General features: G+C 39.8%; 1 protein-coding gene across 2 annotated transcripts in view; it reads left to right on the top strand.

Moving 5' to 3' along the window:
- GSK3B (glycogen synthase kinase 3 beta) overlaps nt 1–15,273 on the top strand; it is a 151,710-nt gene that overhangs the window by 83,273 nt on the left and 53,164 nt on the right. For both annotated transcript variants that reach the window (XM_075034395.1, XM_075034396.1), the window contains exons 3-4: nt 967–1,050; nt 13,939–14,049. In XM_075034395.1, coding sequence (XP_074890496.1) covers nt 967–1,050; nt 13,939–14,049 — 195 coding nt within the window. The remainder of the gene's footprint in view (nt 1–966; nt 1,051–13,938; nt 14,050–15,273) is intronic.

Genomic DNA, 15,273 nt, shown 5'->3' with positions numbered 1-15,273 from the left:
CGTGATTAGCAACCCTGTGATCTAAGTAAAAATTGGAATACCTTCTGGGTTTGAAGCTGCAGATTGTTTAGTAATTGAGGAAGGAACAACAGTGATGTGTAAATGTGACCATAGGAGAAAGGAGTATTGTAGCAACAACTGTGGAATGAGGTATAACAAACATAGCTGTGCTAATTTTACTTGCTTTTTGTTATTCATACCTGCAATTCAACATTTCACTTATTTTTATCTGCTAGGCTATAACATCCCTCCTTTGTTTAGGGCTCAGTTATGGTGGATATTGCAGTAAAGTCCCCAGTTTACCATGCATGTAATGAACTGATTTTATTTTAACAGCTTTTTTGGGTTGATACAAAATGGGAAAATAACACTGTTACTCTGTCTGCCTAAACCTGCATAAACCTTGGTTGAATAAAAGTGGGAACCGAGTTGTCTACTCAATTTCAGGTGCTTTTTGTTGGTATTGCCAAGAGAATGGTACAGGAAATTATATTCCATCACAAACCTCTTTTGCAGCGTGGAAGAGGGCAGGCATGTAGTTGGAAATGTTATGTTTGCTTTTACGTTGTTTACATTATTTTTACAGTATTCAAGGGGGATAGGCTTCCAACCATTCTGGCTGATATAATACATTATTGTAAGATCAGAAAATAAAAATGGAAAGTTAAATGTCTTCTTGGCTTTTACCACTGAAACTTTGGTAAAGTAAGTAGGTAATTCTTGGATTTTGTGAGGGAATGTGGACCATTATTTTAGAAGGAGAATGTTCTCAAAGATGTCAATATTCTCAGTGATAAAGTAATTGGAAGAAAGACTGATAAACATGTGAAAGCTGTTGCCTCTTTCCAGCTTCAGTTGTTCTTTGGTTCATAGTTTTGTCAGCTCCTGTATCTGTATATTAAGACATTACAGTACTCTTTGTGAGAAAAGAGTTTTCCTTAATTGTTTGCTTTTCTCTCGTTTCAGAACCGAGAGCTCCAGATTATGAGAAAGTTGGATCATTGTAACATTGTCCGATTGCGTTATTTCTTCTACTCTAGTGGAGAGAAGGTAAGAATGAAAAACAAGGCAATGCCTCCTGGTAACCATCTGGGGTATAACTGAACTGTTTGAGTTTTTAGAGACAGGACTGTGAAGATAGTAGACGTGATAACCTTGAGAAAATGCTATAGCAGTGCCCAGCAGATCATGTTGGAGCAGATCATTTTCGGTATGGAAGTGTGTGGTCCATGAGGAGTAGTGTTATTAGTGTAGCACAACAACAGTGTAACAGAGTTGGATACTCACCACCTCTTTTTTAATTTAGTGGTGTACAGCTGGGCTTCATGTGTACATTCTAGCACTACCTTTCCATACCTGCAGGTATGTTTTCTAGGATTCAGCGTTAAGCACTGTAGATTTAAAGCACTCATGACTTTTCCCAGACCCAGTCTCTGCATGCTTGTCCCCACCTTCCTTGTGCGTCTGTTCCATGTACAGGCTGAGTTTCAAAGCCCAGAGGAGAGAATAATGTATGATCATGTGATTGGAGCATTTGTCAGAATGCTTATGCTCCAGCAGAAGGAGCAAATAGCTGTATTTACTAAATCTCAAGAAGTAGACACTGCTATTTGTTTTCTTTCAGTCTAAATATAAAAATTCCTTGGGCTTTTTAAAAAGGGGTTACAAGGTTTTGTTTTAATGTGAAGTTATAACAGCTTCCTTGTCTATGTATGTATCAGGATTTTATGAATCACAGGAGAATTCAGGATGAAATGGACCTCAAGATGGCATCTGGTCCAACCTCATGCTTAAAGCAGGGCTGTCTATGAAGTGTTTTTTTAAAAAAAAAAGTCTTTCTGGTGTGCATGAGAGTTAATGTAAGCTGTGAGGTGGGGAAATGGGCTAGATGACCTTCTGAACTCCCTCCGATATTTTTTTTTTAATATGTAGTTATAAATATTTATATAAATTATATGATAACTTATATAAATGTTATAGTTTTTCATTTTTTAAAGCAGATTACATCCTTAGTTGTTTTCAAATGCTAGTATACATGTGTCCACAATGTTGCAAAGGACTGTATATGAGAGCTGGTAGCTACTGGAAAGCTATTAACTGCTGTTGTCACAAAGTGGGTCAACAGAATGGGAGAGGCAACCCATCCAATTCGTGGTCTTTGGAGCTAGAGAAGGAGTTGGCATCTCCAGGATAAGTTTTTGGTGGCAGGTCGCTGCAGTCTTGTGCAGTGCACAGAGAGATAATTGGAGGAGCTCTGTTGTTACGTCTCTGAGAGGTGCTTGGGGGGGGACCTGGCCCTGTGCCTTGCCTGTGCCTATGGAAAGCTTGCAAAATCACTTTGCAGGAATCAAGGAGAATGTGATTTAACTTTTTAATTATTTTTTCAGATCAGCCTTTCCCCTTCTTTCCTTACCCTTGCCTGGTGATAGCAAGCATTTCCAGTGTTATATGGCTGTTGCTGTTTTGTTGGTAGTGCAGCGTAGTTTTTTAAACTATATTGTGCTCGTTTGGGTTTTTTTGCTTGCTTTTTTAACCAGCTTGTAATTTGGCTAGAGTGAAGTAGAATTTCGGGAGACGAGGAGAAGACAACTGCCTTATCTAATGGCTTTTAGAAACCTTCTGCAAACAGGGGAAGTGTTAAAACTTCTCAGAACACTGTTCCAGCAGCCTTTGTTTAACAGTAACTTGAGTAAAACTCTTTTGGAAATCTTTAACTTGATGTTGAGCTTGAGACTGCATTTTCCACTTTACTGTTTCACCTCCATGTGGCTGATTCTTGGCAACATTAGTTTTGGTTTTTTTAAATGCAGTCTCTATCCGTGGCCAGTCAATCCTAATGCTTCGGTGAGAAGCTTTCTTTCACATTATTTCATTTCACATCCTTCAGTACCTGAAGGGAGCCTACAGGAAAGCTGGAGGGGGACTTTTTACAAGGGCGTGTAGTGATAGGACAAGGAGTAATGGCTTTAAATGGAAAGAGGGTAGATTTAGATTAGATGTAAGGAAGAAGTTCTTTACTGTGAGGGTAGTGAGGCACTGGAACAGGTTGCCCAGAAAAGTTGTGGATGCCCCATCCCTGGAAGTGTTCGAGGCCAGGTTGGATGGGGCTTTGAGCAACCTGGTCTAGTGGAAAGTGTCCCTGCCCATGGCAGGGGGGTTGAAATGAGGTGATCTTTAAGGTCCCTTCCAACCTGAACCATTCTAGGATTGTTTTCTGCTCTTCTCTCTTCATGCCTCTGCTCAGTGCCTTTGAGATTTCCACTGCTACCTTGTTGCAAAATGGGACAAATGTGAACTAGTCCCTAGGGCAAAGGTGCACCCAGCAGAACATCAGCAACCTAATATTGCAGTTCAGGTTGCAAGGTCTCTTTGCAGTTCAGTACAAAATGATACGTAATTGGCTTGCAAATATTTCCACGTAGGTGGCAGCATGTGAAGATAACTGTGTATGAGTTCGTTGGCTGCTGTTTGGGAAAAGCTCTAGAGAGCAGCAAGCTGGTGTTCTGAAGCTCATCTGGGAAGGAAGAATAATGTTTCTTCTCCTGATTTTGTCAGTTTGGGAAGCAATAGCGTCTCTTTCTTCCTATTACCCTAATAATCAAGCTGGCTCTTTGGAGAGTGGAGGAAAAGAGAGAAAAGTGTCATGTCCCATTGGTAACCAGGAAGGACATGTAGGAACAGTTGCAGAGTTAGATGTTAGGTACCCAGAGCTTTATATAAAGCAATTCTTGAAGCCAAGTCTAATGGGAAGAGCAATGTAAAAATCCGAGGAACGTATAGCAGAGAGTGCAGTGGCGTAGTGATGAGTGGGGCTTGCAATTGTTGTCTGTCTGCATGAAGAACTTAACAGTCCACTGCCATTAGTCTGTGTTTACGCTAATTAACTCAAGTCTAGCACTGATGGGAAAATTTCAGAGGTAACTATTATACTGCTGATCTGTTTAATGAAATGATTCACTTAATGAACTTAATTTTGATACCTATATATCAAGCATTTTCTTGCATAAAGGTTTTTGTGCCGCTGTGATCACTCCACCTGTTTCTTCCAGCTGGAGCGTTCCTTAGACTTATCCCTTCTTCCCTGGTGCCTGACACCAGTGTCTCTCAGCCTGGAGACTTTTCTTTGGTTTTTGGCTAATACCCGAGAAGCTTAAATCTGTTTCGATTTAGAGGTACCTCAAAGGATTTCTCCAAATCCAGTCAGACTGGCACTCTTTGAAAGCTATGTGCCTAATAGCCACTTTAGTTCATTTTAATTGCTAGGCATTTTTAGGCACTGGGCAACCTTAAAACTGGCTTTATTCTAGGAAAACAGGAGGTTTAATTCTTGATTAGGAAACTGGAAACAACAGAAAATAGCACTGAATAGAAAAACAGTTCTAAATAACACTTGCCAGTAAGACTATTCCTTAACTGCATCAAAGTTGTAGCTAGTTTGTAGAGCTTTTTCTAGGAGCTATCTGTGGAACTGGTTCAAGTGTTTGAGCTCCCTATCTTTCCTTTCTCCTTGTGAAGAACTCTCCTTTTTACATCTCCGATTCACTTAAACTTCCTTCCTGCTTTTGCCAAAAGCAATCCAGCCTTAGCAGCATGGAAGTCTTGTATCAAACATGGCTTTGGCTGATTTCTTCTCCCTTGTTTTCTGTGACTGGGTGACTCCCTCTTGTCTGAGCATCTTTTGAATTTGTATTTCCTTTATATAGTTATATCCTATATAGGAGTGTGTGTGTGTGTGTATATATGCACATACATGCGTGTGCATGTATTATACCTCTATATGTGTGTGTGTGTATATATATAAAAGTTGTTCTGAGTACTGACTGCATATTAATCATGTTTGACTAATGATTTCTAGTTTGAGAGCTCAAAGAGAGCACGTAATATATATTAACATGACAGTTGACAGGCTTGGCATTCAGGTTGCTTCTATAAACTATTTCCTCCTCAATTCTTTTTTTTTTTTGTAAGTTTACAGACATTTGTCAGACCTGTTGGATAACCCAGTTCTTCTGAAAGACTCTTCCTTAATGAATTTGCCAGAGTAGATTCTGATTTCTTTTTTTTTCTGAAGCTGTATGAGATATCTGATAGCAGGGCACTGACTTTTGTAGCTGTAATGTGCTTTTCAGTAGTCCAAAATGTGTAATTACGACTGGTGGAATGAACCAGAGGGGAAGGAAGAACAACCAAATAATAGGCTGAGTTGTGTATGGAAGATTCACTTGGTGGAAGTAGTCACAAGTCTTTTCCATGCTGTATTTCTGTGACTTGTGGTTGTTTTTTAGGTAATCCTTGGAGAAAATTGGCAGAATTACAGGGCTAGCCAATTCTGCTGTGTTTGATAGTTTCGGTATTCTGCCTTAGGATAAGGTCTTGAACAAGATGCCTGGTTCGCCTGTCAGCTTGCCACTGGGTGATCAGACTTTATTAGGAAGGCGTACGTTTCTGGTTTGATTTCTGCTACTTTTCCTCAATTTCAGGGACTGCCTTGCGTTTAGCATGATGTATAAATGTAGATGTTGGTTTACTGAAGCAAAGGGAGATAGATGGTCTTGCTGCCTGTCTTTTTTAGCCTAATTCTGCTGAGAACCTTTTAAGCCATGCTCCAAGGGAGGGCGGACATGGACATACTGAATAATCCCTCTGGCTCCTTTGCTGAGAGTATTCCCCAATGTTTTACAGCATGAGCTAACTTCTTAAATTAGTGGCTGCTGAGTAAAATTATTCAGCTGTGTAAAACCTGAAATGAGTTCCTAATCCCTACACCCTGCCCCCCTTCTTTTTTTTCCTCTTTATTTCTGGTTTAGATCTTCTTTGTGGTATTTCATAACTGTCAGGTTTTCTTGTATGGATGTTTTTTGAGTGTTTAATAGTCTGATCAATCCATACCCGTGCCCAAAAGAGGAAGAGAAGTCACTGGAGAGATTTGTTCCTGCATCAAATCATATGAAAGTAAAGTAAATACAGTTTTTGTTGAGTAATTGCATCTTTGGTTACGTAAACCTCCCCCCCCTCCCCTTTAAGGTGGCTTCATATTCAGGGGGGTCAAAGAAAACATATATGGAAGCACAGAGAGATCACTAATAGGCAATGTGCTGACTCTTTTTTGGAGGCTGAGCTGGCCCTTCTGCATGCTCTAATTGATTTCTAGTCTTACTTAGCTGTAGCTGTAAGGGCATGCAGCCAAAAGTCCATGCAGACTCAGGATGGAAATTTACTCCCATAGACTTAGACTGAGGTTTAAAATAAATGTGCAGGAGATAAATGTTGAGCTGCATCTATAAGCTGCTGAGCACTACCTCATGTGCCCTTTGGCAGCAGTGTATTAAACTGCAATGAAGAAATTTGGAAGAAGGGAGCAACCGGCTGATTTGCAAGTTTGGGCTTTGCTGAATGGTTGGTGTTTCTCCAGGTTCATATCCCTGTTAGGAAGAGATATATCTTCTACCTTCAAAGAGGCATGAATATCACCATCCTTTCTTGTGGGAGTGTACAGATGAGTCCTCACGTGAGGGCCATCCGTTCTGTTCCCTGTTAAAAAGGAGTACTTGTAGTTGAACCATTTGGTTTCTTAATTGGATTTGTTTAAAAAAAAAAAAAAATCTTGCACAAAAAGTTCAATTAACAAAGCCTTGAGCCCAGCTTTGAATTGACAGAGCCTATGTGAATGTTTTGTAACAGTCTAGTAATGTGCTGAAGGGCTATCACTAGAGATGAATTTAGTCACGACGATCCATTTAATCCTTGGCAGATCTGCTGTGCTGTCAACAAAGGAGCAATTAATGCCAATTATGAGGAGTTTTGTGATGTTGGTATCTCTGTAGTCCTTGCCTGAGGCCTGCCAAGCTCATTTCAAAAAGGGCACCAGTCATCAGATAATCATTATCAGTTACTGCTGTTAGGGCTCGCAACATGCTGGGAATTTCCTTAGTTGTAGTTATAAGCAGTGTCTGGTTTTGAGTAGGTTGTGTTAATAGAAACAGCAGTTTTGTCTGCCTGCAGTAGGGCTTTGCAAGGGCGGAGTAGGCAGCAGCGGCTGGATCCTCAGCGTGGTAGATGCATGCAGTGGAAACGGGAAGCTCCGTGATTTGTCTCTAGACCAGTGAACCGTCCAATACGTCTGGTTAGTCACTCTTCTGCTCCCAAGTCATTTCTCTACCAGCTCTAGCTACTGCTTTCATCTTGCCGTGTTGGACGGAAAGCAGCTTGTATTGTTTGTCTTGAGGCAGGCATATAGTTTGAATGATTATTGTGTATTATCTTGCCTAGTATGCTGTCATGGATATATCCCAATTCAGAAATTTCCACTTGGTCTGGAAGGTAGCATACAGACAAGAAAACAGTGAATCTCCAAAGATTTTGCTTTTCGCTTTTTTGGTAAGGTATGCAGGACAGCCAAGTCATCCCAACATTGTCTGTTAATTTTCATCTTCCAGCCAGCTTATGCACAGTCCCTGCTTGGGAGCTGTGGTTCAAATATCCACAGATCACCTGTGTCAAAGATGAGAAATCAATCCCACCTTCTAGATGTTGGGTGGCTGTTTCCAACTTTGTAGAAATATTTCTCCTTCAAAGTACGCTAAAAGCTTAAGGACTTTACAGGGTATAAAATAAACAAGAATTGGCAGGCATACCCAAATTTTGTTCATGAGTGACCTTTTTCTTTACTGTAGTTTCTCTTTAGAGGGGGAAACTATGACAGAAAATGTCATCTTTTTTTTTTTTTTTTTTTTAAATATATGAAGGGGGAAGGCTTAGCACATCACCTAATAACCTAGACTCTTTCAATGATCAAAGGTAGACCAATTGTGTTAGACCAAGACCCAGGAGAGTTCTGAAGTCTGATCTATATTGGGAGGCTTGACTTCTGCCCTTAAGTTACCATCACAGCTGACCCAGTTGGCAGTTCCTGCCAACACCAGACTGTGTTATGTTGAAGAGTAATGAGCATTACAGCACAATTTGGTAAGTTTTGACAAGTAGGTATAGGAACAGAAGTCTTGGGACAGATCTCAGTTCTCAAACTCAGTCATGAACAGTGAGGGGATAGGAAAGGAGATATTTTGCCCAAGACTTGCAGCACTAATACAAAGTATTGGTATCTTTCTGAACACTGGAATTGAGTCTTCAACTGCTCTTACCCCCCTGGAGTTACCTGTGTGAAACTGCAGCTATACCTCTAGGCTTACGGTTCCTTTACTTTGGTGGCAGCCACAGCTCTGTTTTGAAATGGATGTGGTTGTAAACTGCAAGTAAAAACAGGCGCATGTGGCCACTGGATGTCACCATTCCTTCATACAAATTAGGTCAACTACAATATTTTTTGCTTTTTCAAATTTTTCCAGTGTATCATGGCTACTCAGTAGTTAGAGGAGGAAGGCTGCAAATTCTCACTTTGTCTTTGAAAGCAGGTCCAAAGTCTTTGTATCTTTGAGGTACTATGTCAGCCTTCAAGATAAGAGAAGGAAGGTGGGTCACTCATGGCGCTTGATAAGCGTGTGTAAAGTGCATGCTGGTTGTAGCTTTAAGTAAAAGTAAAATAACCTTTTTTTGAATCTAGGGCAAAAACTGTGTGACTTTGAACCTTTTATGTTGTCTAAATCTAGATGGCTAAGCCAGGGTGAAGGGCATATCTTGCCTCATGCTGACAGTCCGGTGTTTAAATAACACACTCTGAAAGAAGGCATAATCCACGTGAAATGCTAAAATCCATTTTCTTGCTTTCCAACTCCCTCAGTGCTTTTTGACAGGACCCTTGCATAGCTGCCATCCTGTCAGTAACAGCTCTGTGTGTAGCACCTACCTCTGAAACATCATCCGTGGGGTGCTGTCATAAGGTACAGAAAACATGATCCCCTTGAGTAAACTGACTGGCTTATTTACCTCATATAGCCCCACTACTGGTGCCTTGGGATAATTCCAATAAGGAGAAGTGCATTCTGGAGGCATATTCCTTAATTTTATGTTTATTGCTTATGTATGTATGTGCTTCTAGCTTGAATAGGCAGGTAAGGTGAGTTTCTTCAGAGCGCAATTCCACATTTATTTCTCCAAATGCAAAGTTAATTTAAGAAACTCCTGTATTTCCTCTCAGTTATGCTCATACAGCTCATCATGTGGAGTCCATCTGAAAACTAGCTCAATTAAATGATCCGGGATTAAAAAAAGAAAATACAAAAGCAAAAAACCACCTGCAGACCACACCAGAACCACCACTGCACTGTCACTGATCTGCCAGGAGATGAAAATTTAAATGAGCATATTCTTCACTTTTTCCAAATGCTGACCAGTAAATTTAGTCATCCTAGAAGAATGAGTACCCAGAATAGCTTCTTAACCTTTTTATCCTAGATTCCTTAGATTCCAGGTGGGACTGACAGTGCAGGAGAACTTCTAGCATCTTACTCGGTGCTGACATATTCTTCAGAGTACACCCTGTGATTTTTATTGTTTTTTTTTTCCTTTTGCCCTTAGTCTGGCATTTGGCATGTATGACCTCCTTGGCTTCTATCATCGTGTTGGTGGTAAATAGGGGAAATACTTGGACTGTGACTGACTAATGTTGATTGCAATTTATACATGCACGTTGTAAATGTAGTGTGTGTGATATATGAAAAAAATCAATGAAAGCTGGTAGAAACCACTCAGGATTAATCTGGGGTTTGTTGAGGTGAGGGAGAATGATAGAGAAGGGATATTTGTATTTTCCCTGCAAGGAACAATCCAGAAGAGTGAATCTTTGAACTCAATAGCTGTTGCTTTATGCTGGCCACAGTTAAGCTCAACTGGATGGTGCTTAAAACAGATTACTTAAGAGGAGAGAAGAGTTTTAAAAGCAGAGTTTGAGACCTCCATGCAGCCTTTCTTGTGTCAGTAGGGTGATGTTTTCAATTTCACTCAGTCTTCAGCCACATAATGTGTAGTGCTCATGTGCTAGAGTAGTTGTACTTGCAGCCTGGTTTATCTCCAATTTCTGATACAAAGAAAAAAATTAAGTTGCTAGAATGTTTTGGCTCTTGTGTCCTAGTCTTTCTCATACCTCTTATTATGGCATAGTCTGTATTAGTACTTACTTAGATGAAGCATTCCCAACCAAAGTGAAGTGGTGCCTGAATTGTCAGTTCTTGGGAGGTGCAGAGCAGTTCAATGGCAAGGCAGTCTTTTTTTTTGCTTGTGGCTTGCTTCAGAGCAGTGTTTGTCAACTGAGGATTTATCTGCCAGGTGACAAAAAGCAGCTTCTAACATTTGAGGCAATTGCAGATACATGACCCGCATTGCTAAAGTCAAAATCCTAATGAAATACACTGATCGTGTATTTCAGTGTCTGGCTTCCCCCACTTTTTTTCTCTCTCTCTCTCTCTTCCCCCCTGCCCCCCACCTTTATCTTATTTTATTTTCAAGAGTACTCAGTCATAACCTTAGCAACAAGCACAGGAGAACATGGATGCACATTATCATTTGACCTGCTGAGGAAAGCTAATGATCTATTCGATCCTAAGGTCTGTAAGAAGTGAGTTATTTAATGACATCTTGTGTTTGCTTTCTGTCATTTATGTCATGCAGTCTCCTCTGGACTTTCTGCTCTCTGTAGAGGCACTTTAGAAGTGCTCCTGACAGTTAGGTTACCTTGGTTTGTTCCCAGCCCAGTAATTTTGAAACAGCAGTGCGGAAACAAGTCATGTGTGGAATATGTGGTGAGGTTTGAAAAAGGCTTCCTGTAATGGAAAGATAAGCCTTGATCCTCCCGCTTGATCCTCAAGCAGTTGCCCTCATTTGGCAAGCTCTTTGAGCTAACCCTGTTTCCTATTGCAATACATCTGGGTCACTGGAAAAATATGTGTTTAGGAGGAATGCATGAGGTAGGCAAACCAGGTTACATCATCCTCAGAGCTTGTCAGGCCATGACTGCTTTCTAGCTTGTCCTGAATCTTGTTCAGGGGAATCCAGGTAACTTGGATGTTATTTTCATCCAGTTCATGCTCACAGAGAAGGGTGAGGACTCTTGAAAACCGTATTCTGAGTGTTTATCAGATTTGCGCCAGGTGACATCAGGAGGAGGTAGGTCAGAACACTTGAATCATCTTTAATTCATGAAAGTAGTCATTTAGAGCACTTCTGAAGTGTCAGTTGCTTGTGGTAGGAGTGGAATATGCAGCTACTTATACAGCCAACACCATAAGCCTTGCCTTTATAGTTGCATATTAAAGTTGTGGGTACATCAAATGGTACATCAAAACTTTTTCGTTGGCTGGGGGAAAGGTATTCGTGTGCTTTCGTGTTCTAGGTGATGTGTGATATGTGTTTACACAGGAGCAATACCACGCAAACCCCATGTTGTTTGTTCAAGTACTGTGGATAGCATTAAAATTCATAAGCATTGGTGGGTGAGTGTAAAACCTCCATTTCTCTGATTCAGGTGCCTTGAGCTTTTTTGTGCTTGTGTTATGTCATGCCATTGAATTAATCCCATTTCCAACAGAACATAAAATAACAATAAAAACGGAGGAAAAGTGAAGAAAAAGTGGTATGAACTATAGAGTTCTTTAATTCTCAAAACTTGCTGTTGTGAAGTAGCATAGACATGGTTTAATGATCATATATATTACTGTTTTATATGTCTCCTTTTACTTGTACTATGAGAGGATAATGCGATCACTATAATTCCATTTCTACTCATTTTTTTCTGTCTCTATTCTATCATGTAAATTCTTTTGATACCTGGAAAATGAATCCTTGAATGAAAGTAATCAACTTCAATAAGAGAGTGCTCTGTGCAGTGACTTGTTACCAGTAAGACTTTCCCATCCTCCAAGAGGCAAGCATTCAGCATATTCATCAGGTTCTATCTCCACTGAATCAAAATTCATACTCATGAGACTGTTTTCTCTTGGTGTACAGGTTGCCTTATCAGGCATAAGTTAACTTTGATTTTTCAGGACATTTAACTTCTGTATTTTATAATTAACACCTTGAAAGCTCTGACCTAAGAAGAGGTGGTGGTGGATTTTTGTTGGCTTGAAGTGAGAGTCAGGGAAATAAGAACTTCTCTTGTTGCAGAAGGGAAAGTGCTAAAATACAAGTACATCGTTTTCTTGCATACATTTGCATATCTATGGAGTTCCAGAGTGGTCTGGTATTTCCTCTGCACTGCTGGTACTTGTCCCTCCTCCTCCATTTCAAAAAGTTTGTTTTCCAGTCTGGTACCCAGGTTCCTTCATGTTGTTACCTAGTTCCTGGGGTGGCACTGGAGAGGCATCAGCGTAGGCAGGGTTTCGGAGGCTGCTGCTCCTTGTCTATGTTGCAGAAGTACCGTAAGAGCAGATACAAGTTACTGGGCCATTGACATTTGCTTAGTGCTGGTGTTAATACCACTGTCATTTAAGCAATGATATTAAAAAGAGCATCTTTTTGTAGGGAAGAGTGATGTAGGCAGGGCCTTGCAAGGTGACTTGGCCTATTAGGAGGTCCTGGTAAGAACTATTAAAATGTCCTGAAAATAGGTAATGGTGACCAGAGATCTTGAATTCTGAGTTTCTAACAAGACACAAACCCAGCAGTTCTTTGCATATTGTGTATTCAAGGTGTGTATTTCTGTGTGTGTTACTGTGTACTATTTCTTTACTCATTGGAGACTGCTGCTCTTTGCTGAGGCAGGAGAGAGGCAGGTAAGGAAAAGAGAGCACTGGAGAGTAACACACCACACTCTGTGCTTGAAGTGACATGTTAAGTCTCAGTAATGTTGTTAAATTGCGATAGCTAAATGAGGTTTGGGTTTGGGTATTAAGATACCTAGCCAGTGGAGCTGCTGACAAGGGACTCCAGTTAAGACCTGGGAGTTCTGTACTGTTTGCATCCACGTAAAGTCTTTATGTATTGTCTTTCTCTACAGAAAGATCCAGCTGTTAATACAGCAAGCACAGGAGAGGTAAATTCTGGGTAATTCACCTAGCTTTCAAAAGTAATTTTTCAGGTTGATATAGTTAATTATAACCCCACCCCCAACATTAAATGTATTCACAGTCCTGATAGGGTTTGCACAGAAGACTGCATTAAAATATCAGAAGACTTTTAAAGACCTGTTTTACTGCTGAAAATTTTCAGTTCCACAGTTAGGCACTATGTGATTATAGTACCTTGTCATTTAATTCCTCTTTGTTCCTTCTTTCCTTTGCTAATGTATTCTGTAACAAAGTATCTTATTATAAAGCTACGTCTGTTGCTTCTCTGTGTTATGTTCACACAGACCTCTAACCTGATCCGAGATATTAAAAGCAATACTTGAGTCTTTGGTTTTGGCTTGTTCTGTTTTGCCATGAATAAGTTCATATGTTTAAGTTGGAGATAACTGGGACATCAAAATGCATGTGAACAGAATGGTTACAAACGTTAACACTAGCTTACTGTCTGTGAATGGTTAATATGTATTACTAATTCCTTAATAGTTAAGAATTCAGTAAGATCAAAGTACCATTTCTAAAAGATGCAGGGTTTTTAAACTTTTTTTGATGTGTAGTTGTTGGGGGGTGAGCTTGGGACTTTTAAATTTGGACTTAGTGGGTTTTGGCAGGTAAGGGACTTATGAGTTAATAGACTGCTTCAAATAATGATGTATATGTCACCTTGAAATATCTCCTAATGAAAATATTGACTGGGCAGAACAATTATATCCTTGTCCCCATTTATAATCAGAAAATGCCTTATGTTGGAGACCATATTAATTAACATGACCTTAAACATAAGTTTGACTTAAATATTAGTGCACGAGTGCAAAGCCTAAAGGAAAGACAGTTTGGCAGCACTTTATACTTCTCCTAAAGATGTGTACTTAAAATGTCCACAACTTTCTCATCCTGTTGGCTTCTCTGAATGCTTTAATTGTACTTTATGCTTCAAATCTATTGCTGATTTTTTTTTTTCTTCTTCTCTATTCTCTTTCAGAAAGATGAGGTGTACCTCAACTTGGTGCTGGACTATGTTCCTGAAACAGTATACAGAGTTGCCAGACATTATAGTCGGGCCAAACAGACACTCCCTATGATTTATGTCAAGGTAGGTAACTGATAGATATGGTTAGATGAAGAAGGATATTATAGGAATAGACTGTATGGATACCTCTTTTCTGACATAATTAGTTTTCTGAAATTTTTAGGAGCATGTACACCTTGAGGCAAGGAAAAAAAAAAAGACTATTTGTTACAGCGAAGGAAAAATAGAGGCTTAAAGCAAGCACTCCTGATTTCTCACTTTACAAAAATCTTGGAGTGGGTGAGGGAGACTGAGTGTGGGGGGAGTGTTTTGTTTTTGAATCAGCTTAGGTAGACACTGACACCAGCCAGATGAGCAGCTTCGGTTTCCTGAGGTGATGATGACACAATAGTACAAAGGTCAGGAACTGAAAGAGGATGTCAGGAAGAATAATGTTCTCTTATCTGTTATCTTCGCCTTTTCCTGGCATATGAATAAGAGTTCATGTGCTTCTGTTATGGGCATGAAAGGCATATTTTTGTCCCCACTTGGAGCTCATTGGCTCTTGTCTTGAAGAGCTACTTGGGGTAAGATGCTGTTATGCACATTGTAGCCTCAAAACCTCACTTAAGTTGTCTGTGTCTTTTTGTTGTCTTTTACAAAGTGGTTAAAATGAATAATTTTTTTTTTTTTTGGTCAAACATGGAATCCATCTGGGTCTTGTAGTTCCATTTCATATATTGCGGTGACCACAATCCACACGCTAGTGAATGATCATGTTTTCACATGGCATTAACTTGTTAACATGGTGCCCAGGTAACATTAAATGGAAATTAGCAACAAATATTCCTGATGCATATTGATTTCTCCAGACTCCTCTTTAAAAGCATAATGCTTAACATGAGGGTGGGGTTAAGAAAAAACTTCAATTTGATTGAAAGAAGATGAAAGTTACAAAGGTGAAAGCTATAAATAGTAATTATTCCAATAATGAAGTGTTGTGCCATAACTGTATATGCATAAATTGTAAATGGCATGTCTCCACAATAGTCAGCACTGGTGCCTGTTTTTAAGAAAGCACATAACTTTATCATCCAGTAGTAACAATTTCTACTGCAAGGTCACTCTGGTCTGTTGGTGGAACAGCATGTCTTCAGGTTAGATGGTCCCCCAAATCTGTTAGCTTAACTTTTGATAAATTGTTTATATATCTTTTGTCAGTACTCTTGCCCTAATTGCTCTTCATTATGGGAATTTGGGAAAAATTGTCCTTACTTACACTTTGAGAGAAAATTCTGCTTCAACTCT

The sequence above is a fragment of the Buteo buteo genome, chromosome 8 (genome assembly GCF_964188355.1).
Source record: "Buteo buteo chromosome 8, bButBut1.hap1.1, whole genome shotgun sequence".
In the NCBI taxonomy this organism is placed as follows: domain Eukaryota; kingdom Metazoa; phylum Chordata; class Aves; order Accipitriformes; family Accipitridae; genus Buteo; species Buteo buteo.
This window is presented reverse-complemented; position numbering and strand designations above follow the sequence as displayed.